The sequence below is a fragment of the Camelus bactrianus genome, chromosome 7 (assembly GCF_048773025.1).
Source record: "Camelus bactrianus isolate YW-2024 breed Bactrian camel chromosome 7, ASM4877302v1, whole genome shotgun sequence".
Classification (NCBI taxonomy): domain Eukaryota; kingdom Metazoa; phylum Chordata; class Mammalia; order Artiodactyla; family Camelidae; genus Camelus; species Camelus bactrianus.
In genome coordinates this window covers 20,153,855-20,180,616 of record NC_133545.1, presented here as the reverse complement: position 1 = coordinate 20,180,616, position 26,762 = coordinate 20,153,855, and the positions used below count along the sequence as shown (strand labels likewise).

At 39.3% G+C, this 26,762-nt stretch overlaps 1 protein-coding gene and 1 long non-coding RNA gene across 2 annotated transcripts in view; both read right to left on the bottom strand.

Moving 5' to 3' along the window:
• Positions 1-3,063: 3,063 nt before the first annotated feature.
• Positions 3,064-19,246, bottom strand: ZC3HC1 (zinc finger C3HC-type containing 1). The gene is made up of 10 exons (XM_010947542.3): positions 19,067-19,246; positions 17,471-17,582; positions 13,645-13,795; positions 13,024-13,107; positions 9,104-9,231; positions 7,942-8,096; positions 6,977-7,220; positions 6,402-6,614; positions 5,733-5,939; positions 3,064-3,527 (listed from the first exon to the last, which is right to left on the bottom strand). The coding sequence occupies exons 1-10, from the start codon at positions 19,210-19,212 to the stop codon at positions 3,459-3,461; spliced, it is 1,509 nt and encodes a 502-aa protein (XP_010945844.1). The 5' UTR covers positions 19,213-19,246; the 3' UTR covers positions 3,064-3,458.
• A 2,944-nt stretch (positions 19,247-22,190) lies between these two features.
• Positions 22,191-26,762, bottom strand: part of LOC141578246 (uncharacterized) — an 81,187-nt gene continuing 76,615 nt past the window's right edge. Inside the window, exons 2-3 of the long non-coding RNA XR_012508386.1 lie at positions 26,384-26,528; positions 22,191-22,982 (exon numbers count right to left, since the gene is read on the bottom strand). This is a non-coding gene — a long non-coding RNA (uncharacterized LOC141578246). The remainder of the gene's footprint in view (positions 22,983-26,383; positions 26,529-26,762) is intronic.

The following is a 26,762-nucleotide window of genomic DNA, read 5'->3' as shown; positions in this document are numbered from 1 at the left end:
ACTAAAAAGGTTAAACCAAAAACTTTTAGAGGAACAACCCACAAGAAGAATGAATAACAGCCTGGCTTTGAAGTGATGTCATGTGTGGAAAAGAAATGCTGAGAAAGGAAGTTCATGAGCTCAGTCCCATCTGTGTTAGCCAGGATTCTCCCGAGAAATAGAACTAATAGGATATGTATAAAGAAGGAGGTCTTTGTACAGTAGGAGAACTGGTTCACGTGATTATAGAGGCTGAGAAGTCCCTGTATCTGCCATATGCAAGTTTGGAAGCCCAGCAAAGCCAGTGGTGTAGTCCCAGTCCCAGTCCAAAGGCCCAAGAACCAGGAGCTCCAATGTCCTTGGGCAGGAGAAGATGGGGGTTCCAGTTCAAGATGAGAGTTAATTTTCCCTTCCTCTGTCTTTTTGTTCTATTCTGGCTCTCAGTGGATTGGATGAAGCCACTTGCATTGGTAAGGGTGAGCTTCTTTACTAGGTTTACCAATTCGAATGCTAATCTCTCTTGGGAACACCTTCACTGGCACATCCAGAAATGTTTTTACCAGCTATCTGGGCATCTTTTAACCCAGTTAAATTGACACATAAAATTAATCATCATCCCATCTGAGACTACCTGTTACTATCTGACAGTATACTCAGTCCAGCCTAGTGGTATATTCACCAGAAACATGACAGGCAGCCTCGAGCCCTCAGGTATGCTGTTAAAAAGGCTGGCACTAAGGTCCCTGTGAGATGATAAGTTTGATAGCTTCACTCTGTGTGGCTCTAGATTCTATAGACTCTGAGCATTTGAAACAATGACTGTTTATTTGAACCCTCCTCTCCTGACTTTAGAACACCATCTCTAGACAGATGTTTTTACATAAGTCAACTCAAAACATTAAAAATAAAATTACTGTCTTCCCTCCTCACCTGAGTTCTCTATCTTGATTGATCAGGCCACAAACCTCAAGGTCATCTGTGATTCGTCCCCAATTCCTCATGACCAAACCAATCATGCTGAAGTCACTACTGACATTTCTATTGAAGCATCCATTTTTCCCGCCATCATACCTCCCTCAGAGTCCTGTTTCCCCTAATGTATGCTATTCAGACACAAGAATTCTCTTCCCGAGCAAAAACACCATTTCCCTGCTCAAAAATTCTCCAACGGCTTCCCTTTTCCCACAGAATCAAGACCAAACTCCTCGGTATAACATACAAGACTCCAAAGTGGCCCAACTTGTATTCTTTATCCTTTCTGTTCTATTCAGTGCAAAGCTCTAGCCACAGCAGGATACCTGCTCTTTCAGGAGCATATGAAATTCTGCTCATTTGCTCTTAATGCTCCTTCAGCCTCAAATATCCTTTTTTAATTAAGTGTCTACCATGTGCCAGGCAGTTTTAAGTGTTGAGATTATAAACAAGACAGACAAGGTCCCTGTTCTCATGGACCCTATGTCTCCTACTCATCTCTAAGGTCCAGCCCACATCTATACCTTCCCTGAAATTCTCTCCAATTCCATACACGAGAATTAACTTATTTATACTCCTAGAGTATTTAGCACTCTTTGTCTTATGCAACATTTATGCATAAATGTATCTTTCAGGCTAGACTACAAACTTCTTGAGGGTGGAAACCCAGCGGTCATTTATCTTTGTATTATGTAAGGGTTTGCATAGTGCCTCACACATGGAAGACTTAATGTTCCTGGAATTACATCAGGTCTATCCCAATCTGCTTCCATTTATGATTAAAAAAAAAAAGAACACAAAAAATGTGTGTAACTGCTTATTTTAAAGAAATGTAAAAACTTTTTTTAAGGGAGGTATAAATAAAAAATTGTAATGGAAAGACTTTAAAAAAAAAACCCCCACATTATAAACCGAAAGTAGGCTTGTAGTCCATTTGAATACCTCACGTTAACGACTCTACCACTCCTTAAGAAATCGTGACCTAGAGGCTATGAGCTTCTAGAGAGCAGACTTTTAATTCACATAGTCACTAGTCAGCAAATGGCTTCCCACTTTGGACCAGTCTCATTTCTGTAACATTAGCAAGCTGCCCATTAGTCAGTCTCTAAGGGGACCACGGAGACTGACAATGAACAGTCAGGCCATTCATCAGTGCTAAAGGCAAAAGAGCACCCCTAGAAAAACCATCTGGAAGCAGCCTCTACTGGCTTCATCCACAGACAGAGGCTTGATTTAGGAGAGGTATCAATACTATTTATCCTTTAGATAATCTGAGCTGAAAAATGACAAATTTAAAATCTGACATTCATGAAAAATAAGGGAGTGTCCTTCAGACTGAAGAGATTTATGCATCCTATGATCTTGAACTGGATCCCAGTTTGGACAAATCAGATGTAAAGAACATTTTTGGAACAGTTAGGAATTTTGAATATGGACTGGGTATGAGATGATATTAAGGGATTATTCATTTTTTGTTGGGTGTAGTATGTACAAAAAATGTTCTTTTTTGAGATATAAATTAAAGTTTAGCATGGTTGGAATATTATGTCTATCATGTTCTTTAACTTCAGTATAAAAGAAGTGAGTTATAAAACCAACCAACCACAGTTAGTAAAAGAAAATAAGACATTTTGGAGAAGAGCTCCTTTCGTCCCTCATGGTCACTTTCTCAGTGGGAAGTCTATTTACATGGGGCAGGTCAAGGTCAACTTCTCCACCACAAAGACCAATGCTCCCCACCAGCAGTGAAAGTGCCTTGGGGAGCCCCACTCAGTGGAGACATGCATTAGAAGGCACATGGAGAGGGGCCTCTTCTGCAGGGCCTTCCTCCCCTTGTTATAATCTCTTATTCCATTATTAGTGAAGTGAAGAGAAAATTATCAGCTTACCACTCACTGTAACAAATCAGGAGACCTCCTGGTGATATAATCAACATCATCTTGCCTCTGGCTCAGGAATACCTCTTTGATTAGAATCACAGATAAATTTAGGCTTTGCAGCCAACCTGAAAACTAAAATTTTGACTTTGTTTACTGCTCCACTACAGTTTTCTCAGTCTCTATTTCCTTTGTATCAGCCCATTAGACAAGGCGGAAAACAGTTCTCCACCTGTAAGAATCTTAACAAATATTTTATTAACACATACTGACATGTTCCTGGGATATAAAAGTTCTCAAAACACTGCCGCCACTAAAAACACTACAACTGCTCAAGTCCTGGGTCCTCCGTTGAGTTTCGCAAGGAGTCCTGGGCCCTCTATGGAGTTTTGTACCGCGCGCTCCTTTAACAGAGCCAGGCTTGCTGTACCTCTCCCTACCCGTGTGCCCGTGTGCAAACAGGCTCCCCTCAGTCAGATGCAGGTGGTGACACTCGTGCCTCTGCAAGGGCAGGGGTTCCATATGATTAAACCAGAATGGAGACAACCTTAGCATCAGCTGCTCAAAAGGGAATCCAGGCTTTATTTTTCAAAGCCACTCATTCCTCTTCTCTGCAGGGGTTCAGTACCTTCAGGATGAGCATAAGGATTCCCATTGCCGGAATATTCGGAATACCTTCCTTGATTTCTCAGAGAGACTCTGTAAGTAGAAAAGCTCATTATTAGAGATTAAATATTTTATAGAGACAAAGGATGGGTGATAGCTTTAAAGTGTGGTCTGTAAATTTCTCCCACAATGATCTAGATATGTCTAGGAGTAAGTAAAACAAGTTAGTTTTATATTGTGCCATACATAATATACACCTAAAGCCAAGAAAATCAAGAAGCTTAAGTCTACTGTGAGAGATACTGTGAATGCACTCAGAGCCTCTAAATACAGCTTATGTCCTCCCTCCAGGATTCTGTATATGCCCTCATCTTTGTATTCGAGGTTGTCACTTCTGACCCACCATTAATGCGGCATGCATTTTGCACTGATTTCTCATCTGTGATGTTGAATTGGCCCTATTCATTATTTCTTGTGAACAGGGATTCACATTTGCAGGATGCCATGCTGGTGTTAACAGTATAATCCAAGGCCGACAAATGAAACACAGTTAAATGACCCTTAAGAGTTTAAACTATGACCTTGGCCTTCTCAGCTTCATGTTTTAGCCAGTAGAGCTAATAATAGGAAGAATCTCACTGCCACTTGACCATGCCTGTGAAGTGATCTAAGATTCTGAGAAATGGTGTTACAGGGAGACAAAACAATTCCCTACAAGACCAGTGTCCTCAGTGAAGCAGAACACTCGGTTCTCTCTGCCTGAGAGCCACAGTGATGAGCATAGGGCCTCAGTGAGAGCACAAACATATCTGGCAAGATAATTGAGAAAGTTCCCTCCACTTTCTAACGTAAGATGACATTTTCACTGCTTTCTTATCCTCTCCCTGGCTGAATGTCTCAATAAAACAGTTCCAGGAGGGAAAAGGTTGAACTCTTACTCATGACTGAGGGCAATTTAGTTAACACAGTTACAAAACTAAATGATATTTAAGTTGAAAGACAGCATAAACTTTTTTCTAGCTTCAAGATCCTTTACCACAGCACCTCATTAAGCTTTGTATTTCCCAGTCACAGCAGCTGTGGGCAATGTTAAAAGGCAAGTTGCCAAAAAGGATCTTCAAAGTCCTGGAACCCAGGGCCAGTTATAAGGCCAACTTTTCCCACTCCACCCCACCCCCCCAAAAAAGACCCAAAAAACCACACACACAACTACAACAACAAAAAAAACCCTGTGGGGTTTCTTGTTAGTATGAGAGTGACAGAGGGGAGTCAATTAAAACTGCCAGTACACTATTTCATGAGGATCTACAGAGAAAGCATGTGCAAAGACAGATCTCCCCAATTTCAAAGGTGGATCAAACATTTGTCTTCAGAAAGCTTTATGTATTTTCAAGTTTTTAAACTGGAAAAATGCAGTTTTTGGGGGGGCAAAAAACTTGGAAAACCTTCATCTGCATATTAACTATAGGTATGAATGTACATTCTGGGTGTTTAGTATCACTATAGCTCCCTCCAGTGGAATCCTGTGATCCTACAAAACCATGAATCTGGGAATGCTTCTGATAAACATCTGCTGGCAAGTATTATTTTACTTTCTCCTTGGAGGGCACAGAGGTTTAAAATGATTGTATTTACACCAGGCAGGTTACATGGCAAATTTGGGGAATAAGCCAGCAAAGGAAAGAGAATCCAGTTTTCAGGATTCCTTAACACCCACCCTCCTCTCACTTCCATCCTTTCCATCGAGCAACACTTGAATTGTTTTCTCAGCTGGACTGATGGGTTTGCATTTACCCACCAGTGTTACAAGCAGCAGTGACTGATGCAAATGGCTGGCTGAGGTTTAGTGCACCAGCCTGGGGCCACGGTACATAGCAGAGTAATGTGCCCACTATGAGGAACAAAAGTGTAATCGTGGTGGCAGAGCAGTGGCCCAGACAGCTAAGTTAACTGGCCAGGCTCCAAACCCAAGTGGCAGCAACTCAGATGGAAAAAGCAGCTGTTTTGCAACACGAGGCCAGAGCAGCTGCCTATTCATCTCTGTTTCTGTACTTCTCTTCTCTGAGTCGTTTGAGTTGAGAAGACAAAGAATTTATCAGAATTTGGTGGAATGCCAAATGCTAAATTGCAGAAAGACTGAACCAGTCCCATGCCTGTTCTCCAGGATGAGACCAGACTGAGTCTACCTTGACTTATGAAAGCTAGGGGCAGGAAGGGTGCTAATTATAGGACCGGCTTCTGCTCCTCATCCCATAAACAGCAGGTGCTGCACAAGATCAGGGCTATGGCTTATCTCACCATAGAGTCGGTTTCAGCTGGCTGGTTAGACTGTTTGTGGGCCAAGAGGATGTTCAGCACTGCCTTCCAGCCCGGCTCTGCTGGGGTGCTGGCCTCTACCTCAGGTCCACCATTCTCCCTGGCTTCTTTGCCAAATGTGATATTCACCCAAGGGCACCAGTCTCTGTGCTGAGAAGTGGGGTCAAAGAAGCTTCGGGAAGATGTGTCCTAGGGAAGAGGAAGAGAAATCATTTAGGAAAGGGCAGATACTATGTAAGTTTGGGGAGGCCCTGCTGTTCATTGTCAAGTCCAGAGTCTCACAGTGCCCATGTTTCTAGTTTTATGTTCTCCTTTAAACTTTGCCTATGTATTTCCATCTCATTTTTAAAATTCTCCCACTCCTTTCATGTTAAACCATACCTTATCGGGTTTGTCTCCCCTTCTCACTGCTGTCCCCTGGGCCTGACAAATCCATTACATCTCCAGAATCCGTCTCAAAGAAACAAATAACAAAACCCCTTCATTTTTTACCCACTCTGGTCACCTAACTGTCCCATCTTTAAACTTATTCATATGGCCTCCTCACAGCCATGGCACCCGGGACGGGCTCAGCCTGCTTCTCAGTGCTGCACGGGGAGGTTGTGCCGTGCTACTGTGCTCAGGGACCTCCACATGCGCAGGCGGACTCACTGAGCTGCTGGAGGAGCAGAGGCGAGCCCGTTTGGCTCTCCGAAGAGGACTAGATGGCACTTCCAGGCCGGTGGGGTCTCCTGTTCCCATGCTTCGGGTCACTGGGCGGGTTCTGGTGGTGGGGCTAGCGGCCTCCGGCTCAGGACGGTCAACAGGACTGGAAGAGTCCCAGCTTCGAGTCCGGGAGATGATGGGACCTGGGCTCCTTTCAGCCTGAAGGAAGGGGGCAAAGGATGGAAACAGCCCCATGACATTAATGACTATGGTTAGGAGAAATATTTCTAGACACATGAGAAAGCTAAGGCTTTATAAATATAAGAATTTAGTTTCTGAACTGTCTACATAACTAAACTCTTCAAAGAATATTAGATTTCTATACCAAATAATGAATTTAGTGTCTCCATTGCAACCAGTGAATAAAACCACTCTGTAGTATTCTGATCAATGTGGTTACAGGTGAAGCTTAGCCCAAGTTAACCAACTTAAGTCAATTTCCGACTTTTCCATCGACAACCCTTTTGGCGATAATGCTCTTTTTAAAATGTCCACCCCGAACAAGCCAAGTCAGTCTATACCTGCTCTGAGCCTGGGGAAAATGTAGCATCCTGGCTGCGGGTCATCATCCTCCGAGGAGATTCAGGCACCAGTGAGAAGCGCTCTGGCCGGCCCTCAGAGCCTGGGAGTGGGGAGCTGGTCAGGCCAAAGGAGGCCTCCAGGTCGGTCATGGACGACTCAATCTGCTGGAAGCCCCAGAGCCCCACCTTCCTCATACACTGTGAACAGGTTATCAGGGAGAGCTGCATAGGTTCCAAGGAAGAACTAGGTAGGAACAGAAAAGACAGTTTTCTCAGAAGGTAACATTTCCAAGGGAATAAGCATAGTGATTTGTGAGTATGCTTCATTTCATCAGAGAAATCTCTGGAACAGTCCAGTGGACTTGGAACCACGTGCTCTCAGGGCTTGTCCTCTGATCTCAGGACCCAATTTCACTGTTCACATATTTCTTATAGAAAGATCTAGGGGCCTTAGTGTGCTCTCTACAGCAAGACTATTTTAAAGGTATATTTAATAAATTTCTCTGTCCCTTTAAAAGATTTTTCCTAGTAAATGAAAAATGTTTCTTAATCTACAAAAAAAGAGCATATTTAAAGGAAATCAAAATTGGTCTGATAGTCTTCTGTCTCAGAGGGAGTCTGTGCCAAACTGAGCAGCTGGAGTAGAAACACCAACATGGGGCCTAGAGCACTCCAGTTGGTGCTTCCTTTGGTAGTTTTTATCAATTAAACAGATTTTTCTTCCTCAAAACAGAAAAGTTTCACTATTTATAGGAACACAAATTCCCAGCTGAGAAGTGATAGTAAATGAAACAAAGTTCTGGTTTTGCTACTAATTCTTATTGTCCTCCCCTCACTCCCTCAGTTTTTCTTTGTCTCTGTTTTTCCCACAGGAAACACCATGTGATCTCCAAATGCTATCAGTGACTGATGTATATGGGTATATAATACTGTCACAGTTCATGTCCCCAGGCAAGTTGGCTGACCTACACGCCCAGCCACACACAGAGAGAATGCAGGCAGTGACGTGGACTTGGATGTCTGAGCCTAATTTGGTTGCAATTTTTCTCTCATCAGTTCGGTGATCAAGTTCATCTTCAAGCAGGTGTAGGAGAAGACCAATTCTGTCTTCTGTCAAGCACTACAAAGGAATCAAGATAAAAGACTTAAAGTTTTTACCACCATGAAAAGAATTAATAGATAATGATGTATCTAGATGGTACAAGGTAAAAATCATGAAAAAAATGACAAACATGAAGACAATTCCCTTCATTGGCGAGGACTTAATTCTAGCATAGGCTACCGTATCACACAGAAGCTTTCTGAACTGCCCTGGACCTGCTGATTGAAAAAGGTGGCAGTTTTCCTGGAACTAACACATCTTTCCTTATTACTGACTTGTTTTCAATTTACCAATTGCATATTTTCTCTGAAACCTGTAAACTTCAAACCCAAATAATGACAACAGACTACTCTTTGTATCCTGACCTGACACTGAATTTACACAACAAAAGAGCTTGCCACAGTCTTTACTTTTGTTCTAAGAATAATAAAGAACTATGACAGGGTGAAAAAAAATTGCCTTGGCAAGGAACAAGGGGACATTTATAATAGGCATCAGAGGTTAATTGTTTGGTGCTAAAATCCATAATAGCCTCTCCACTTGAAGAAGCAAAATAATAGCTTCTATTTCCTACAGTAAAGTTTGTCTTGACAGAGTGAGTACCCATAGGCTGATGAAATCAGACAGTAAATGTTCAGTTTCAAAGTACAGATGGGCCAGAGCATTTCAAAATTTGTATTTACAAAGGAGAAAGGAGTTAACAACTTCTCTAGCATTTTCTTTGGAAAATGGTATGCAATAAACCATATGAAGTCATATATCAGTATCTTCTGTTAAATAGTTTAAGTACTAAGTCAAGATAAAACTGAATTTATGTCACTTAAAAAATCATATTTAAAAGTTTAAATGGAACCAATTTACTTAAACCCTCAAGCCGTCTTTCTGGTGGAGGAGACTGGAAAAAGGTCAGTTGAGGGACAAATAAGCACATCTCATCATAGATACCCGCATCCTCTTGTCATTAAAAGAAATGTTTCATGCTGTGGCAACTGAAGGCCACTACATGCTAGCCAAGAAAAACTCACCATAGTTTTTAAGTCCTCTGGCCTCAGGGAAGGAAGTTGGAGGTCCAAGTGACAAAGGCTTTGAAAACGATCTAGAAACTCACTAACAAGAACAGCAGGCTCATCCAATGGCAACATCCCAAATCGATCTGTGGAAGAGGTAAACTGGAAGCTTATATGGGTGCAATTGTAAAAAAATTTTTAAAAAGCATGTATAGAACAATAGGGAAGATGTAAAATTGACAAGATATTTGATAATATTAAGAAATTACTGATTTTGGGAGGTAGGGCTGTGATGATTTTTTTGGTTATATTTAAAAAGCAGAGTCTCAGGAAAGGTCTTTTAGAAGCACTCAGGTCTAAGCTGAATTTAAAAAACCAAAAACAGTGTGTAAAAGTAAATCCCTAGAGGGTAGCACATTTGGGGAAATCTAAAGAATTTCACAGGGCTGGAACAAAGTATGCCTGTAGGGAGGCTAGTCGGAGATAAGGTTAAAATATAGACAGTAGCCAGACCATGACTTTATTAATGTATGTGATGGGAAACTACTGAAAGATTTTTTTAAAGGGGGAAGTGATATTATAGATAATATGCATTAGTTTAGAGACTAAAGGGTCAGTCTGGATGTAAAGAAGTAAGTTTAGCAGACATTAAAGTCAGCTAAAATAATACTCCCTGTAAGATATTAGTGAAATAAGGCTGGAGAGAAGGAGCATCAATGTTGAAAGAAGAAAAATGAACAGAGACTTACAGGATACCATCAAGCACACTGACATCTACATAACAGGAGATTCAGAAGAAAGAGAGGGAAAGGGGCAGGAAGAATATTTGAAGAAATACCAACTGAAACTTCCCAAATTTGATGAAAAATATTAATCTATACTCTAAAAGCTCAAAATCTGTGTAAACAGAGAAGGGAAGAGCGAATATACTAAACAGAATTAGAATAAGTAGGAACTGTACCAAGGATAGGAAGGCTTAATTAAATTAGCACCTGTGATGACAGTAACAGTAAAAAGGGTTCCAGTGATAGTCATACACAACAATCATGCAGAAAGAGGGCCTGACAGTAGGTTCTAAAAATGAATAAGCCGACTTTCCTAAAGGGAGAGTTAACTAGGTACACATTATCCCTCATCTCCCAGGAGATTAAAATTTTAGATGGCGCTACTAGTTATAAAGCTTCAAACATGCTACAGTGACAACAAGGATTAATTTCAAAAAAGCTGACCCCCTCCCAACAAAAGGCAGGTTGTAGAATACATACAGAACGACAACATATACAGAAAATTTTAAAACAAGTAAATAGTGTCATATATATTGCTTATAGATACACGTGAACGGTGTAGACATAGAAACCATGTAAGCAAATCATGAACACCAAATTCAGGATAGTAGTGACTGCAGGTTAGGGAAGCAGGGAATGACATCAGGAAGGATTACACAGCTGTATCTGTAATTCTGCCTGATTAACGGAGAGAAAGCAGGGTGGGCTGGTTTTGAAGTAAGGATGGCAAAACGTTAGGACTAGGTGGGGCTGGGTGGTAGATGCAGACATGTTTTCTATTATTACCTACAATTTTTTCTATACTTGAAACAAATTCAAAATTTTAGAAATTATTTAAAAAGTTAAAAATAAAATATAGACACTTTCGATACTCAAGGGCAACAAAATATTCCTCAAGAGTTTATCAAATTATTTAAAATTGTTGCAAGTAACCGAATGAATCAAAACACATCATTAATTTTAAAAGATGCATCATTTTACTAGAAAAGTCAGGTTATAAAAAACTAAAATCAATGAGAAAAATGTGTGGACTTTAAAATAATCAAGTGAGGTTTAACGATAAAAGAAAACATGTCCTGATTACCAGTGCCTCTGGTTTAACAAAACGCAGGAGAAGAAACCAGGTACCAACACCTTTCTAACCATTTTCTAATTCGGGGTTTGGTTTGATTGTTACAGCTCTAAGAAAGTACCAGTAAAAACCTATGCAGGTAAAAGAGTGAACAGAGGAGAAATTAAAACCATCATAAAAATATTTTAATATAAGTTTATGTTTTACAATTAATGTATGTGTATATTTTTTCTACTTTAAAGTATTTGACCTAATCAAATAATTAGTCCTAAAATAATAAAAATAATCCATCCTAATAAATTAGTAATTATAATTTAAAATGTTTACAGGGATTTAACTTAGTTTGTAATTTCTGATAAATGTTAGGAAAAAAATTACCTTCACAATTTCATTAGATATGCTTAATAAAGGCAAGATTTAAGTATAAATAGTCGTGGGTGTTCCTTTCTCCACACGAAAGTCTCCTGAATGTTAGAAAAGCAAATCAAGGGAAGATATAATTAGAGGTCATAGGTGAGATCTGTGTAGCAGGCAGAATGGATAGGGCTAGCTGGTGATGAATGCAAGAGCATCTAAGGTGACTTCCAGGTGCTGGGCTAGGACAACCGGAGGGGGAGGTCAATACCATTTACCAAGATGGAGACAACATAAGAAATGAATAAAGTTTTAAGCATAAGATGAAGAAATCAGTTTTGTATATTCTGAGTTCTAGGTACTTGCAAGACATTAAGTGGAAATGTTTAGAAGGTAGTTGAAAATATGAGTCAAGCTCGAAAGAGTGGTCTGGATAGAAGTTAGGAGTCTGCAAGTAGGTGGTAGCTGAGTTATGAACAGAATCAAGGAAGTGCAGGATATAGTAACAAGAGCTGGGAACCACCAACAGAGGCCTAAGCAGACAGAGAATCTCTGTCCTGAGTATACTGGACAGAGACAGATGCACATCCTCACAGGACTGAGTTGTGTTGCACTATACAGTGAAATAGCTAGGCCAACAGCAGGAAATCCTTGTTATACAGTCCCCTTCACTTTAAAAATTTTATTTAATTCCTTTTCTGTCGTCTCTTCATTTATCAGTAGATGGCACTCTACGATCACTTTCAATCTAGTTTTTCCTCTTGGTGGTTATTCATGGAATATTCCTGGGCATCAGTGACCCTGGAATTAGCCTGAGCTGCCTTACTGAAATAAAGAACATACCCACATGGCACAGAGTTCTGGTCAAGCATGGAATACATGGATTAACTATGCTGCTTTGTAACCATGGATCCAAAGGATTTTGCGCCTGTTCTTGGTTGAGCCCCCCAGAGGGCTCTGCTGTTGGGGCTGGTTACTCAGCAGGAACATGCCTATGAGACCAGCAAAACATAAACAAATCTCACTGGAGACTACATTTGAGGCTCTCTTGTTCTGAAGCGTTTTGTGGGCACACCAGTGGTTCGCGATTCAAGAGAGAATGCATACAGCCACAGCCCTTACACAGGAGCCTGCGCCTGGCTTCTCCAGACCCCTTGCCGTGGGGTAGTCTTTGGCTGTGATATCTTTACTTCAATACTACTGACATATTGTGCTGTTTTACTGTAATAAACTGTAGACTTGTAATCACTCTCATTTGGGGTCCTCTTTAGCAACCGAACCCTGTTTAACTGCCACTATTAGTGCCACTCATGTACCAGGAAGCCTGGGGAGAATACACAGCTGCTTGCTGTGGTGGGAAAAGCAGAGGGTTTGAAATCAGACAAAACCATAGTTATGGCTCCTCACTAGTTGGTTTTAAGATTTCTGAGTCTTAATTTCCTCACCTAAAAAAACTGGGTTGGTAATATCTACCTCCCAGGACCCCTGTGAAGATTAAACTGGATAATACGTGCATGGTTGAGCCTTTGGCATGTCAAACGCACTTAATAAAGTAATAACACAATAGGTGAGTGAATGTTAGTTCTTAAAAAGCACAAAGAGAAATGAAGAAAAAGAAACTTCAAAGACTGGATTTTCACAAACAAAAAACAAAAAACCCAGACAATATTAGAAATGCAGTGACAAAGAAGAGATGGTAAACGGGAAATCTTGGAATGTATAAGTACCTGGAGAGGGACTGTCTGGCCAGAAACAGAACTTCTCATGGGCACTACACAAGGCTTTCTTCAGCTCAGCACATCGTTCCTTATCTGAAACCCACATAGGTAGCAATGCCTTAAAAACACTATATAGATTCAAAATATGGTGGCCAAGAGTCTCTAAGAGCACAGTACTAAAAATAAAAATAACTAAGAGAATTTTAAACGATACAAAAATATCAGCAACTGCATCAACTTAGTGTTTTTCACCAAACAAGTTCTAAATCAAGATTCGAAGATCAGTAACAGAGGAGATATCACATATCATGTAAGGCAGGGCATTCCAAAGTGTGAGCCTTCATTAAAGTCCTGTGTCTCTGCCTCAGCATAGATTTCGGAATCATAAAGCAAAACACCCTGCTGTTATTTTCCCAGAATACATAAACAGGTTTACTGTAAAAGTAGCTGAGCTTTTTTAAAAAAGTAATGACTGAAGCTAATAATTAGAGTGAAGGCAATCACAAATTCACTGCTTATTTATAGAAGTACACAATCTTTGATCAAACACAAGTGACTGGTCTTTTCAGAAGAACCAGTATAGAGATCTTTTGAATATGGAGAAAAATGTAATTCGTACTTTATACTTACATCGGTCAAAATCAAAAGCTGGCTGTAAGCTGGCACAGAGAAAAGCCTGACAGCTGGAGCACTTCAGCATATCACACTCAACTGTGACCCAGCCATATTTTGCACAGACAAGTGGGGACAGCTCAGGGGGCTTACCCGCCCATTTTAAAGAGTATTCATGTTAAGAAAATCAACACTGCCAAGTACATTAAAATGAACAGGTCAGAAATCAAAACTTTATTCTTCATGTATATAGGAATAAACACATTAAATTAAGAGGAAAAGCAATATGAAAAGGGTTAACTATTTTTAACCATAGGCACATGCTTCACAGAATGACGGTCATTTGAGTAACAAGTGGAGGGAAAACAGTTGTGAACTTTTTCACTAGGAAGTCCTATGTATTTCATATGTTTAAAATTTTTAAAAAAATTATTGGTTGTGGGGTAAGGTATAGAAGCGATTCACTTTTGCTTAATGTGAAATACTAGGGATTTTAAAACACTAGGGAAAGCACTGGGATATGTGTGAGCAACAAAGAATGGTGGAAGTCAAACAAGCAGAAGTATTTTCTCTCTCATCTATGCTCTACCACTGTATCACATCTACTTTTACCTTCTGAAGAAGAAAGTCAGTAAAACTAATAATATCCATTATTCCTCCCACCTCAAAATTTGACTGCTATATACTAATGTGTGCGTGTAGTATATACTCTTTTTTTAGTATTTTATTTTAAACATTTTTAATTGAGTTATAGTCATTTTACAATGTTGTGTCAAATTCCAGTGTAGAGCACGATTTTTCAGTTATACATGAACATACATATATTCATTGTCACATTTTTTTTTTTTTTGCTGTGAGCTACCACAAGATCGTGTATATATTTCCCTGTGCTATACGGTATAATCTTGTTTATCTAGTCTACATATGCCTGTCAGTATCTACAAATTTTGAACTCCCAGTCTATCCCTTCCCACCCCCCACCCCTTGGCAACCACAAGTTTGTATTCTATGCCTATGAGTTTGTTTCTTTTTTGTATTTATGTTCTTCTTCTTTCTTTTTTTTAGAATCCACATATGAGCGATCTCTTATGGTATTTTTCTTTCTCTTTCTGGCTTACTTTACTCAGAATGACATTCTCCGGGAACATCCATGTTGCTGCAAATGGCGTTATGTTGTTGGTTTTTATGGCTGAGTAGTATTCCATTGTATAAATATACCACATCTTCATCCAGTCATCTCTGATGGACATTTAGGCTGTTTCCATGTCTTGGCTATTGTAAATAATGCTGCTATGAACATTGAGGTGCAGGTGTCTTTTAGAAGTAGGGTTCCTTCTGGATATATGCCCAGGAGTGGGATTACTGGGTCATATGGTAAGTCCATTCCTATGGAGACTGAGGAATCTCCATACTGCTTTCCACAGTGGCTGCACCAAACTGCATTCCCACCAGCAGTGTAGGAGGGTTCCCTTTTCTCCACAGCCTCTCCTATATGCTTTAAATAGACCAAGAACATCAAGGTCATCCACGAATGTGTGCTTGGGAAAATGTCCTAAAACATTTACTGATCTCTAATGTTCAACACTCAGCTTTTTCTTTTATCTATAGAGCTCTTGTTTTACAGAGCACAGGGGAAAAATAAGATAAAACACGAACGAAGATCAAGGAAATTTCTATATTTTTATAAGGAATAATGGGATTTTGAAAACATTCCAACATCAGCAGAAGGAGACTGAAGGCTAGAAACAGAATTTAGATGTAAATGTTAAAGGAGCTGGGATTGTTAGAATAAAAGTAACAGAATCACTTAACTAGCTTAAGTTAAATATCCAAAGTGGCAATCAATTTATACCTATAGGAACAACAACAACAACAACAACAACAAAAACACAAAAGGAAATAGTTCTAAATGCTGTATCAATGTCAGGAATTAATCCAAGGAACAGCAGTAGAAGGATGGTTAAAATACCTTCCCCTTCCTGAGCAATTCTGTCCTAAAGCCATCATGTGGTGAGTAAGGCAGAGGACAGAAACAGGAGGGTGGGGAGAGGCAGCTCAGTGCTGGGAATCAAAACCCAAGTTGGGTGAAGAGGGAGTCCACACAGGGGTGGGCCCACTTTGGGGTGCTGGAGCCAAGTTGGGTAAAAAGAGCATCTAATGGGGCTTCCACTCACCAAATCAGGGACAACTGGAGTGTCAAAATTTATGTAACAGTAATGGATTATAACCCAATGAATAAAAAAGGAAATCATAAGCCTATGCTGCTACAAATAAGTTCAAAAAAAGTTTGATGAGGAACGGGATCATAGTTTCATAGCAGCCCCCACTAAAAGCTTAATTACCAAGGAGGAAAGAGTTACTTCACAGTGGAAAAGACTGACAGATACTCCCTTAATCAGTTGATCAAAATGATCATCCCTGGTAATGGGATAGATCAGAATCATGTGCCACCTGACAGGATGCAATGAGAACACAGTATCACTTCTATGATGCTCCTGCATAACCTGAATCTAATCATAATGAAACATCAGACAAGTACACACACATATTCTACACAATAACTGGCCTATAATCTTTAAAAGTATCAAGGTCATGAAATTGAAGGAAAAAATTGAGCATTCTCAACTGAATCCTTTTGTTGTAAAGAATATTAGGACAAGTGACGAAATGATTATGGTCTGAGGGTTAGATGGTAGTAATTTATTATGCGAACTTCCTAGTTTTGATGGTTTAATTGTGGTTATGTAAGACAAAGTCCTTGTTTGTGGGAAATATTTGGGGGTAATGAGGTATTACTTTGGCAATTTACTTTTGCGTACTCAGAAAGAAGTTTTTTTGTAACCTTTCTCTAAGTCTATAATTATTAAAAAAAAAAAAAAAACCCCAAAACCCAAACACTCCAGTGAATAGAAAATGGCAAAAGTGATGTGATGTCACTTGAGATTAGGTTACAAAAAGAATCTAGCTACTATCTTGCTCTCTCTTGCTTGCTCACTCTAACAGAAGCCCACTGCCATGAGGTAAACTGCCCCCGTGGAGAGGCCCACATAGCAAGCAACATAGGGAGGTCTCCAGCCAATAGCCAGGATAGAAATGAAACCTTCAATCCAACAGCCACGAGGAAATTCATCCGGCCAGCAACCACATGAGTGAGCTTGGAAGTGGATCCTTTCCTAGTCTAGCCCTGAGATGACTGCAGCCCTAGCCAACATCTTGATTACATCTGAGAGAGACCCTGAGCCAGGACTCAGCCAAGCTGCGCCTGGATTCCTGATCCACAGAGATGTGAGATAATAAGTCCTTGTGGGTTTAAGCCACTAAGTTTTAGGGTAATTTGTTATGCAACTACAGATAACTAACATAGAGAGGAAAATCTTCAAAGAGACAGGAAGTGTCATATCGCCTCAAAAAACATTAGGTTTGGGTGCCAAGAGCCTTCTGCTATAATCCTGGTTCTGCCATCTGCTAGCAGGTTGACCCCAGGTAAGTCACATCACCTACCTGAAACTGTTTCCTCTTCTGTAAAATGAGAATAACAATACCTATTTCTGTAGGTTTAAGGTGAAGATCAAGTGTGATAATATATGTGAAGGCACATTATCAAAATGTTAGTTATTATTCTTTCTTCTCTCAGGCTTTTAGTTTTTTCTTTAAAAAGGAAAATGTTAGATTTCAAATGTCCCTTTTGGGATAACATTTTATAATGCTAATATTCCTTAAAAAATGTCTTACCCAAGTTTAATTCTAAGAATTAAAATATCAGAGTAAGGGGTGTTATTCCTGGGAGAAGAACAATTCCAGAAGCAGGCAGAAAGTGCAATTCACATGAACTAAAAAAGGATATAGAAAATGTTTCCACTCTGCTGAAGAAGGCTTCTTTGCTTGTAGATTCCAATGGAGGGTCTTCTGCCTGGGGTGATCCATTAACTGACTGGAATGTGGCAGATGTGTCCTTCCTAAAATAAAGTGGAGAACTGTTGGTAATCCTTTCACGGCATTACTCTGCCTAAACATTTTCTATCTAGCTTCTCTGCACACCACATTGGATTTTAACCTTCCTAAAATTCATTTCAGTCATGTCATTTCTCTGCTTAACATTTTCAATGGTTTCAAAATACTTACTAAATAGAATCCAAATTCTTTCGTCTGGCATCCAAATCTCTTCACAGGTTGGTCAAATCTAAGTTTCAAGCAATTCCTACCTTCACCAAGCTCGACTAATCCTATACAGGCAAACTGTTCTTCCACCTCACTTACTGTTCTCCAACAGTATTTTGCACAACTTCAGTAAACACAAAATAAGACTCAGGCTTCTGTGCATTATACAATTTGAACCACCTTAGAAATTCAACACTTTTAACAGCAAAAAACAATTTTGATATTTCTACCTGAATTGACCCTTGATCCCACTCCTCCTCCAAAAGAACTAATTCGAAAATTTAAATCAAAGTAAAAGACCTGTAGGATATTTCATGAAAAAAATCCAGGGAGGAGAAAAACCCCAGCAAAACAATTCTTTTATTTTCCATGAAAGGCATTTCAACAGCTCCTGAGAAGGGATAGAGGAAGGAACTGCTGAAGACAAAAGTAATTTAACTAAAATTAGAATTACACCAACAATATAACTCAAAAGAAGTTAATTTATTCTAAGAATCCTTTTAAGAGTCAGAGAGAGCCTGAAGGAGATGTGCTTCTTGGAAAAAAATTCAGAGGATTTTTTTTGGGTGGAAAAAAAATGACATTAACTTTAGTAACCCCTAACTGAAATGGAGCATTGCCTTCCATTATGAACAAAGGTAATCTAAAAAGCCATAGTAACATCAGCAGTACCTGTAAATTTGTCACCAGTGGAAATTACAAGTATTTTGTCACCACATTATGGTTGTTGCACTTGTTTCGAAATACCATTTATGTTCATTACTACTTCAAAATTATGGTAGATAATAGGTATAATACTAGATATTATTTAACTCTTTAATCTTTGAGGTTTTACCGTATAACTCTTTTTCTTTTACTATCTTAGTAACTGCATTCCAACGTAATTTGTTTCCTTTATAATCCTATGTAATTTACTTTATGCATTTAAAAAATATAATTATAAGAAGGTGTTCATAAGTTTTACCTGGCTGCTAAAGGTTTTTAGGGCTCAAAAAAGGTTAGGAATCCCAACTAAGTTAGGTGCGCATACTCAGCGGTCCCTTTTTTTCCTTCCCCGCAAAAACCCATCTTGTGGCAAAATTCCGCCTGCGGTGCGGAATTCAGTACCTCCCGAGTAGGACATTAAAGTCAACTAAGTAGTAACCCCAGTCTCTTTGAGATCCCGAAACGAAAGTTATCCCCACGACCCAAGTTACAGACCCCAGGGTATCCCCTCTGGCCCGCGTTCCCCAAACCCTGTCCAACTGCCGTCGCCAGACCCATGGTGGACTCGCAGACTCACGTCTCGGCGCCTCCCTCTTCTGGGGCAATCCCCTCATCTATTAGCTGCCGGACTTTCTGGGGAGTCCCTTCGGGGGAGCGAACAACCGCACTCCAATTCTTTTCGACCCCCGCGGCAAACGCCGGCCCCTCACTGGGCGCCGCCATCTTGGTCCATCGCCGAGTTGCTTCCCGCGGGTGTGAAGACTCAGGAACTTCCGTTCTGGGTGTTTAAGATCCTCCCCTGGAGGCGGCCTCCAGCGCGTTTGCCCACGCGACCTGCCGAGTCTGACTGCGGGGCTCAGCCTTTCTTGGCCATCTTAGAAACCCTCATTTTAGAAAGAGGTAAACCATCACGGCAGGGCTCTGGTTAGATACCTAGATTAGTCATTTCCTTTATGCATGAGCATATTTGGGTTAATAAGGGGTTTTTAGAGCGCTGTCTCCGAATTCAAGCAGGGGTGAGGGGCCCCATTTAGTCTTAAAGTAATTAACTCATAAGGCCCTCCTAAGTTATAGCTTTTTAAATGTGAGGAAATGCTGACCGTCACTTGAGAGTAAATAGTTTAGAACCCTTCTTAGAAGCCCCATTACAGATGGGTTTAGAAGTCCCTGGTATTTGACATTATCAAACACTCCCTCCCTGCTTTGTCCAAAAAATATTTATTGAGGGTATCCTACTGACGCTGCCCTCGACGCTGGCAATGACAGCAGTGAACAAAGGAGACATAGTTTTTAGTAGAATTAGACGTTAAAAAAAAAAAAAGTTTTCCTGCAGTTTTGAACTTATAAGTGCTCCAAAGAAGTACCAAGGGTATAAAAAGAAGGACCTAATTCAGTCTGCACATTCTCCTGAGAGTATCAGTGCTGGAGCTAAAATAGATGAGATTGTGGGAAAGAGATCTGCACAGAATTTCCCAGCAGCCCAGACTGGAAGGAGTTTGTCTCATAAAATCAACAAAGATGACTGATGTCACTGAGCAATGGGCAAAGATGAAAGTAGGACCATCCCGACCCTTCAGCTCACTCTGTGTGGGCTCCTAACTCCAATAATATACTCACCCACCAGGACCTTCAGCTTGCTGATTCAAGCCTTTACATTGTCCCTCACTCCACTACCTGCCATATTTCTTCTCTCCTTAGCCAGCTTAAGTTCATTGCCAATCATTATCATCATTCTTTTGCAAAATTTGAATAGGGACTGAGAATTAGTTAATATTAAAGAGTTATTGCTAGTTTTGTTATTCGTGATAATGGCATTGTGATTATGATTTTTAAAAAGTCCTTACTTATAAGAGTTACATCTTGAGGTATTTATGGGTGAACTAGTATGATGTCTGGGAGTTGCTTTAAAATTCTGAGGGTGGGGATGGGGGAATTGCTCAATGGTAGAGCACATGCTTAGCATACAGAAATTAAAAATCCGAAGGAGGAGAAAATGTGAGGAGGAATAGATGAAAAAAGATCGCAAAATGTTTTTAATTGTTGGGTTTAGGTGACAGACTCACAGGGGCTTATTATATTATTCTTTCCATGATTATGTTTGATAATGTTATAATGAAAATCAAAATAAATAAGCTAAAAATTATACATTCTCTTGAATGTATTCTCAGTTTCCTTGAACCTTTCTTGCTTTGTAGTACTCATTTGGCAAAACCTCGATCACAATTGAGTTCAAACTTTTCACCTCTCTGCTCCTGCACTCTTTCAGCTGAATATGGTGAAAGAAAAATGCACACATGCTGATTTGTCTCTCTTTATATTGTTGACCTCAAGTAAGCCATTAATTCTGCCCAGTAATCATATTACATTTCCCTAGTCTACCTCCTCTCCTACTTGCATAGATGACTATTTCATAATCTTTCTCCCAAACCTTCAGTGCCTCTTTGAATCCATCCTCCCTGTCTGCTGATGTCTTTGTTTCCTATTTCGCTTAAGTAGTGAAAGCAATCAGAAGAGAATGTCCACAAATTTCCACCACCACGTCTACCCACCAGCATATAGAGTACTGAGAATTTTTTGTTTCTACATTCCCATGGTAATAGCCAGAAATCAGAGCCAGTTTTTTTAATTGAATTATAGTTGATTTACAACATTATGTTAGTTTCTGGTGTACAGCATAATGATTCAGTTCTACATTTATATTTATACATATTCTTTTTCATTATAGGTCATTATAAGTTACTGAGTACAGTTCCCTGTGCTATACAATAGGACTTTATTGTTTACAGAGCCAGTTTTAAGTTCAGTCAATGGATAACTCACCCCAGTAAACATACTTTTGCAAGCTCAAAGACAACTTATTGATTCTGAAAATCAGCCGATTACAGACTCACTTCAATACACACACCTCTGAGTGCCAACCAATCCACAATAGTCTCCCCCAAGTTATCGCTTCTACAGATGGTGTCAACATACTTAGACCTCTGAAAGTTCATCAATCTCTGAACTCCCCGCTGTCTCAGAATCTAATATAAGATTAGCAGTTTGGTCTGCTCTAAGCCTGTGCTTGACAAGCATAACTCTCACTACCTACAGTGAGCAATAAGCTCAGCTTTGTCTTTTTATTTCATACATTGAGTGGTTGTCTTATCCTCTGATAGTGCTTTACCTTTCCTCCTTTTACTGTGGATCAGTGCTTCTCAAATGGGTGCAGTTTTGCCTCCCAGGGGACACTTGACAATTGCTGGAGACATTTTTGGTTGTTACAAAGGGGGTGATAAGTAGAGGCCAGTGTTGCAGCTAAACATCTTACAATGCACAGTGCAGCCTCCTCACAACAAAGAATTATCCCACCAAAAATGTCAAAAGTGCAGAGATTGAGAAAACCTGCTGTAGCCTGTGCTCCTATCTAAGGCCACCCTTGTATACTTGACCTAATCCCCTCTTGGCCACTCCTGTAGGGTCCCCGGGGCCTCCCTTGAGACTGCACCACAGTCCAGCCCCTCCCTCTGCCAAATCCTGCTTCCTTCCCCTCCCTCAAGCCTTATATCACAGTAGTTGCCCTTTCAGGGTCAGCTTATCCAATTTGTTTTTTCCTGGGAAGCAGGCAGCTCTACTGATGGCTCCAGCTCTCAGACTGTCTTTATTGTGGTTTTTTTTTGAGGTGAGAATATGCAAAAAAATGTATGTGGATGAGCTTTTTTTTTTTTTAACATTTTTTATTGAGTTATAGTCATTTTACAATGTTGTGTCAAATTCCAGTGTAGAGCACGATTTTTCAGTTATACATGAACATACATATATTCATTGTCATGTTTTTTTTGCTGTGAGCTACCACAAGATCTTGTATATATTTCCCTGTGCTATACAGTATAATCTTTTTTATCTATTCTACATATGCCTGTCAGTATCTACAAATTTTGAACTCCCAGTGTATCCCTTCCCACCTCCCTCCCCCTTAGCAACCACAAGTTTGTGTTCTATGTCTATGAGTCTGTTTCTGTTTGTATTTATGTTCTTTTTTTTTTTTTTTTTTAGATTCCACATATGAACGATCTCTTATGGTATTTTTCTTTCTCTTTCTGGCTTACTTTACTTAGAATGACATTCTCCAGGGACATCCATGTTGCTGCAAATGGCGTTATGTTGTCAGTTTTTATGGCTGAATAGTATTCCATTGTATAAATATACCACATCTTCTTTATCCAGTCATCTGTTGATGGACATTTAGGCTGTTTCCATGTCTTGGCTATTGTAAATAGTGCTGCTATGAACATTGGGGTGCAGGTGTCTTTTTGAAGTAGGGTTCCTTCTGGATGTATGCCCAGGAGTGGGATTACTGGATCATATGTTAAGTCTATTCCTATGGAGATTGAGGAATCTCCATACTGTTTTCCACAGTGGCTGCACCAAACTGCATTCCCACCAGCAGTGTAGGAAGCTTCCCTTTTCTCCACAGCCTGTGGGTGAGCTTTTTATGCTCTGTACAACTTCTCCTTTTAAGAATAAGTCAAAAAAAAGAGCAAGTCAAATATACTATGTTTGCTAGTATTGTTCATTCATGAAGTTCATTGTTCATTCATTCAAAATGTATCAAGCAGCAAAATTTATATTTTTAGTGAAAATTTAGTTTCTGTAAAACATGACACTTAATAGGTTTTGAAGTGAGCACACATTTATCAAACATTTTGATTTCTTATGCGCTACTTTCTATTGATATATAACTTACTTACATAACATAAAATTCACCCTTTAATGAAGTGTATACATCAGTGGTTTTTAGTATATTCACAGGGTTGTGCAACCATCACCACTATCTGATTCCAGAACATTTCATCACTCCAAAAAGAAACCCCGTCATACCCATTTAGCAGTTACCCTCCATTCCTCCCCTCCCCCAGCCCCTGGCAACCACTAATCTTTTAGTCACTATGGATTTGCCTGTTGTGGACATTTCATATACATGGAGTCATTCAATATATGGCTTTCTGCGTCTGGCTTCTTTCACTGAGCATAATGTTTTCAAGGTTCATCTATGTTGTAGCATGTATTAGTACTTTATTCTTTTTTATGGCTGAATAATATTGCATTGTATGGATATATCATATTTTGTTTATCTAGTCATCTGGTGGACATTTGGGTTGTTTACACTTTGGAGCTATTGTGAATAATGCTGCTATGAATGTTTTGTGTGCAAGTTTTTTTTGTGTAGACATATGTTTTCAATTCTCTTACATATAAGTCAAAGAGTAACATTTCTGGGTCAGGTGGTAACTTTATGTTTAACTCTCAAACTATTTTACAACACTCTCAAACTATTTTCCCAAGTGGCTGTACCATTTTACAATCCCATTAGCAATGTATGAGGGTTCTAATCTCTCTGCATCCTTGCTTACATTTATTATTGCCTATCTTTCTGATTCTATCTATCCTAGGGAATGCGAAGTGGTATCTCAGGTGGCTTTGATTTGCATTTCCCTCATGACTAATGATGTTGAACATCTTTTCATGTGCTTATTGGCCATCTGTATACCTCCTTTGGAGAAATGTTTGTTCAAATCCTTTACCCATTTTTTTTAATTGGGTTGTCTTTATTGCTGGGTTTTAGGAGTTCTTTATATATTCTTGATATTAAGCCCTTATCAAACGTATGTTTTGCAAATATTTTCTCCTATTTTGTAGGTTGTCTTTTCACTTTCCTGATAACATCCTTTGATGCATACAAGTTTTTAATTTTGATGAAATCCAATTTATCTGCTTTTTCTTTTGCTGCTCATGCTTTTGGTGTCATATCTGAGGACCTATTGCCAAATCCAAGCTCATGAAGATTCACCTCTATGTTTTCCTCTAATAGTTTATGGTTTCAGCACTTATATGTGGGCCATTGATTCATTTAAGATTAATTTTTTATGGATGATGTGAGTTAGGGGTCTAGCTTGATTCTTTTGCACGTGGAAATCCAGTTACTGCAGCACCATTTGTTGAAATGATTGTTATTTCCCCATTTAATGTACTTGACACACTTATCAAAAGTTCATTGGCCATGAATGTGTAGGTCCCTATGTATTTTTAAAGAGGTATGTTGACTTTTAGTTTCATTTAGTGCTTTTAGTTTCATTGTTCTATGTCAATTGTAGTTTGTATTTATTCAAGGATGCCTTAAGTCTGCAAGACTTTGATCATGTTCCCCTTATACTAAAAGAATTAAACATGACCCTACATTTTTCTTTGAGAGAGATTTTTCAGGTTAATCTGCAACTTCGCAGATGTATAAAACCAGGAGCCTGACTCCTCTTACCTGTCCAGGCCACTTTGCCTTTATGCTGAGGAAATTATCCAAGGTCAAATTCAAAAGAAATTATTATCTAAAAAGTTGCCAGTACTTAGAATCAATACCATCATCATTTCTTTATTAATTTTTTATTCTAAAAGTAATGTAATCATACTCTAGACATTCTGAAAATAGAGATAAGAAGAAAAAATCCCATAATTTCATTTGCCAACACAATAATTATTAGCATTTTTCATCATTTTTCTCTTTCAGACTTAGTACTGATTCCATTCAAGCCAAGGAACCTGGATGGTATACTGGGTTGAATAGTGTTCCCCAAATTTATGTCCACCTGTACCTTCTTAATGTGACCTTACTTGGAAATGGAATCTTTGCAGATGTAGTAAGTAAAAATGAGGTCTTATTGGACTTGGGTGAGCCCTCAATTCGGCATGACTGGTTTCCTTGTAAGAAGAGGGAAATTTGGACACAGAGATACACAGGGAGAGCATCGTTTGGTGATGGAGACAGAGATTGGAGTGAGGCAGCTACAAGCCAAAGCATGCCAAAGTTTGCCAGCAACCACCAGAAGCTAGGCAAGGGGCTCAGAACAGATTGTCCCCTAGAGCCTCCAGAAGGAACCAGTCCTGCTGATACCTTGATGTCAGACTTCTAGCCTCCAGAACTGTGAGAAAATCAGTTTCTGTTGTTTAAGTCTAGTATGTGTTATTTTGTTATGACAGCCTTAGCAAACCAATACTCCAAGGAATCTAATATATAGATAGGGAAAAATACCATCATTTAAAGAATTCTCTAACAGAAACAGCATTTCCATCAATGTAGGCAACAAACCACAGTGGTATTAGCTGTACTGTGACTTTGTCACCAATAGAAATTCAGAGATTTTCATATCCCACTACAGTTACTGCAAATACCTTGAAATATTGTTTATATCCTATTTTAAACAATAGTGGTTATTAGATTCCCACTAGATCTTGTTATGTAATATGTTAATATGGAGGCACATGAATTACTATGTTGCAAATATAATTTTTAAAATATTTTGATAGCTTTATTTTAGTATAATGGGTTTGCCTGGTAATCCCATAATTTTGTTTTATGCACTGAAAACATTATTCTGAAAAAGTATCCATAGGCATCATCAGATTGCAAGAGGTTCAAAACCCCTGATTTAAGCAGTGAAATTTGCATGGAGAAACCAGAATATTGTCCTGTGAACAAATCTCTCAGGAAAAGGAAAGTCAGTGAGGCTTTTTCAGCCTGCTCTGCAATGCGGTTCACAGGAGTATTCCCAGATCCACTGAGACCTTGACAAATGATATTTCCCATTTAGGGAAATTCCCCTTCCTAGCCCCTAATTTTTTTTTTTTTTAGAAACGAAAGATTGTTCAGGTGCTGAAGGCTAATCTAACTTTGCTTGAATTTGTTTGGAGTCCTTGGATTTCTTTAACACCTTTTTGTTGTGTTTGTAAACTTGTATTCCAAAAGGCAACAGTGCTGATTTGGGGCTACGAGGTCTTCACTCTTATTGTTTCCACCAAAGGTGATAAAATAATATCTGCAGGTTAAAAAAAGGATAACAAAGTCCTGTTAAGAAAAGAATACCTGTGTATCCAATGTACTCAAGGCATATTGCATAAAAGAACAAAAGCCATGCAGAATACGCTCTGTATGGTCGCATCGATGTAGCAAACTGACATAGAATAGCTGCAAGGTCCACATACGCATATGTAAATGCAGGGCCGATCATCTGGAAGGACAGACATCAAACTGTTAGCCATCTTTTGGAGTAGAATTAAGTGGAGCGTGAGGACGAGAGTTTCACTTTTTCTATATATTCTTCCATTTATTAAAGATAATACAGTAAGTTTATTTTCATTGTTTTTAAAATTTAAATTCGATTTAAAGACACAGTATATTTGTCCATGTAGCTGTTGAGCCAATCTTAGAACCATTACAATTTTACACATTATCATCTTATTTC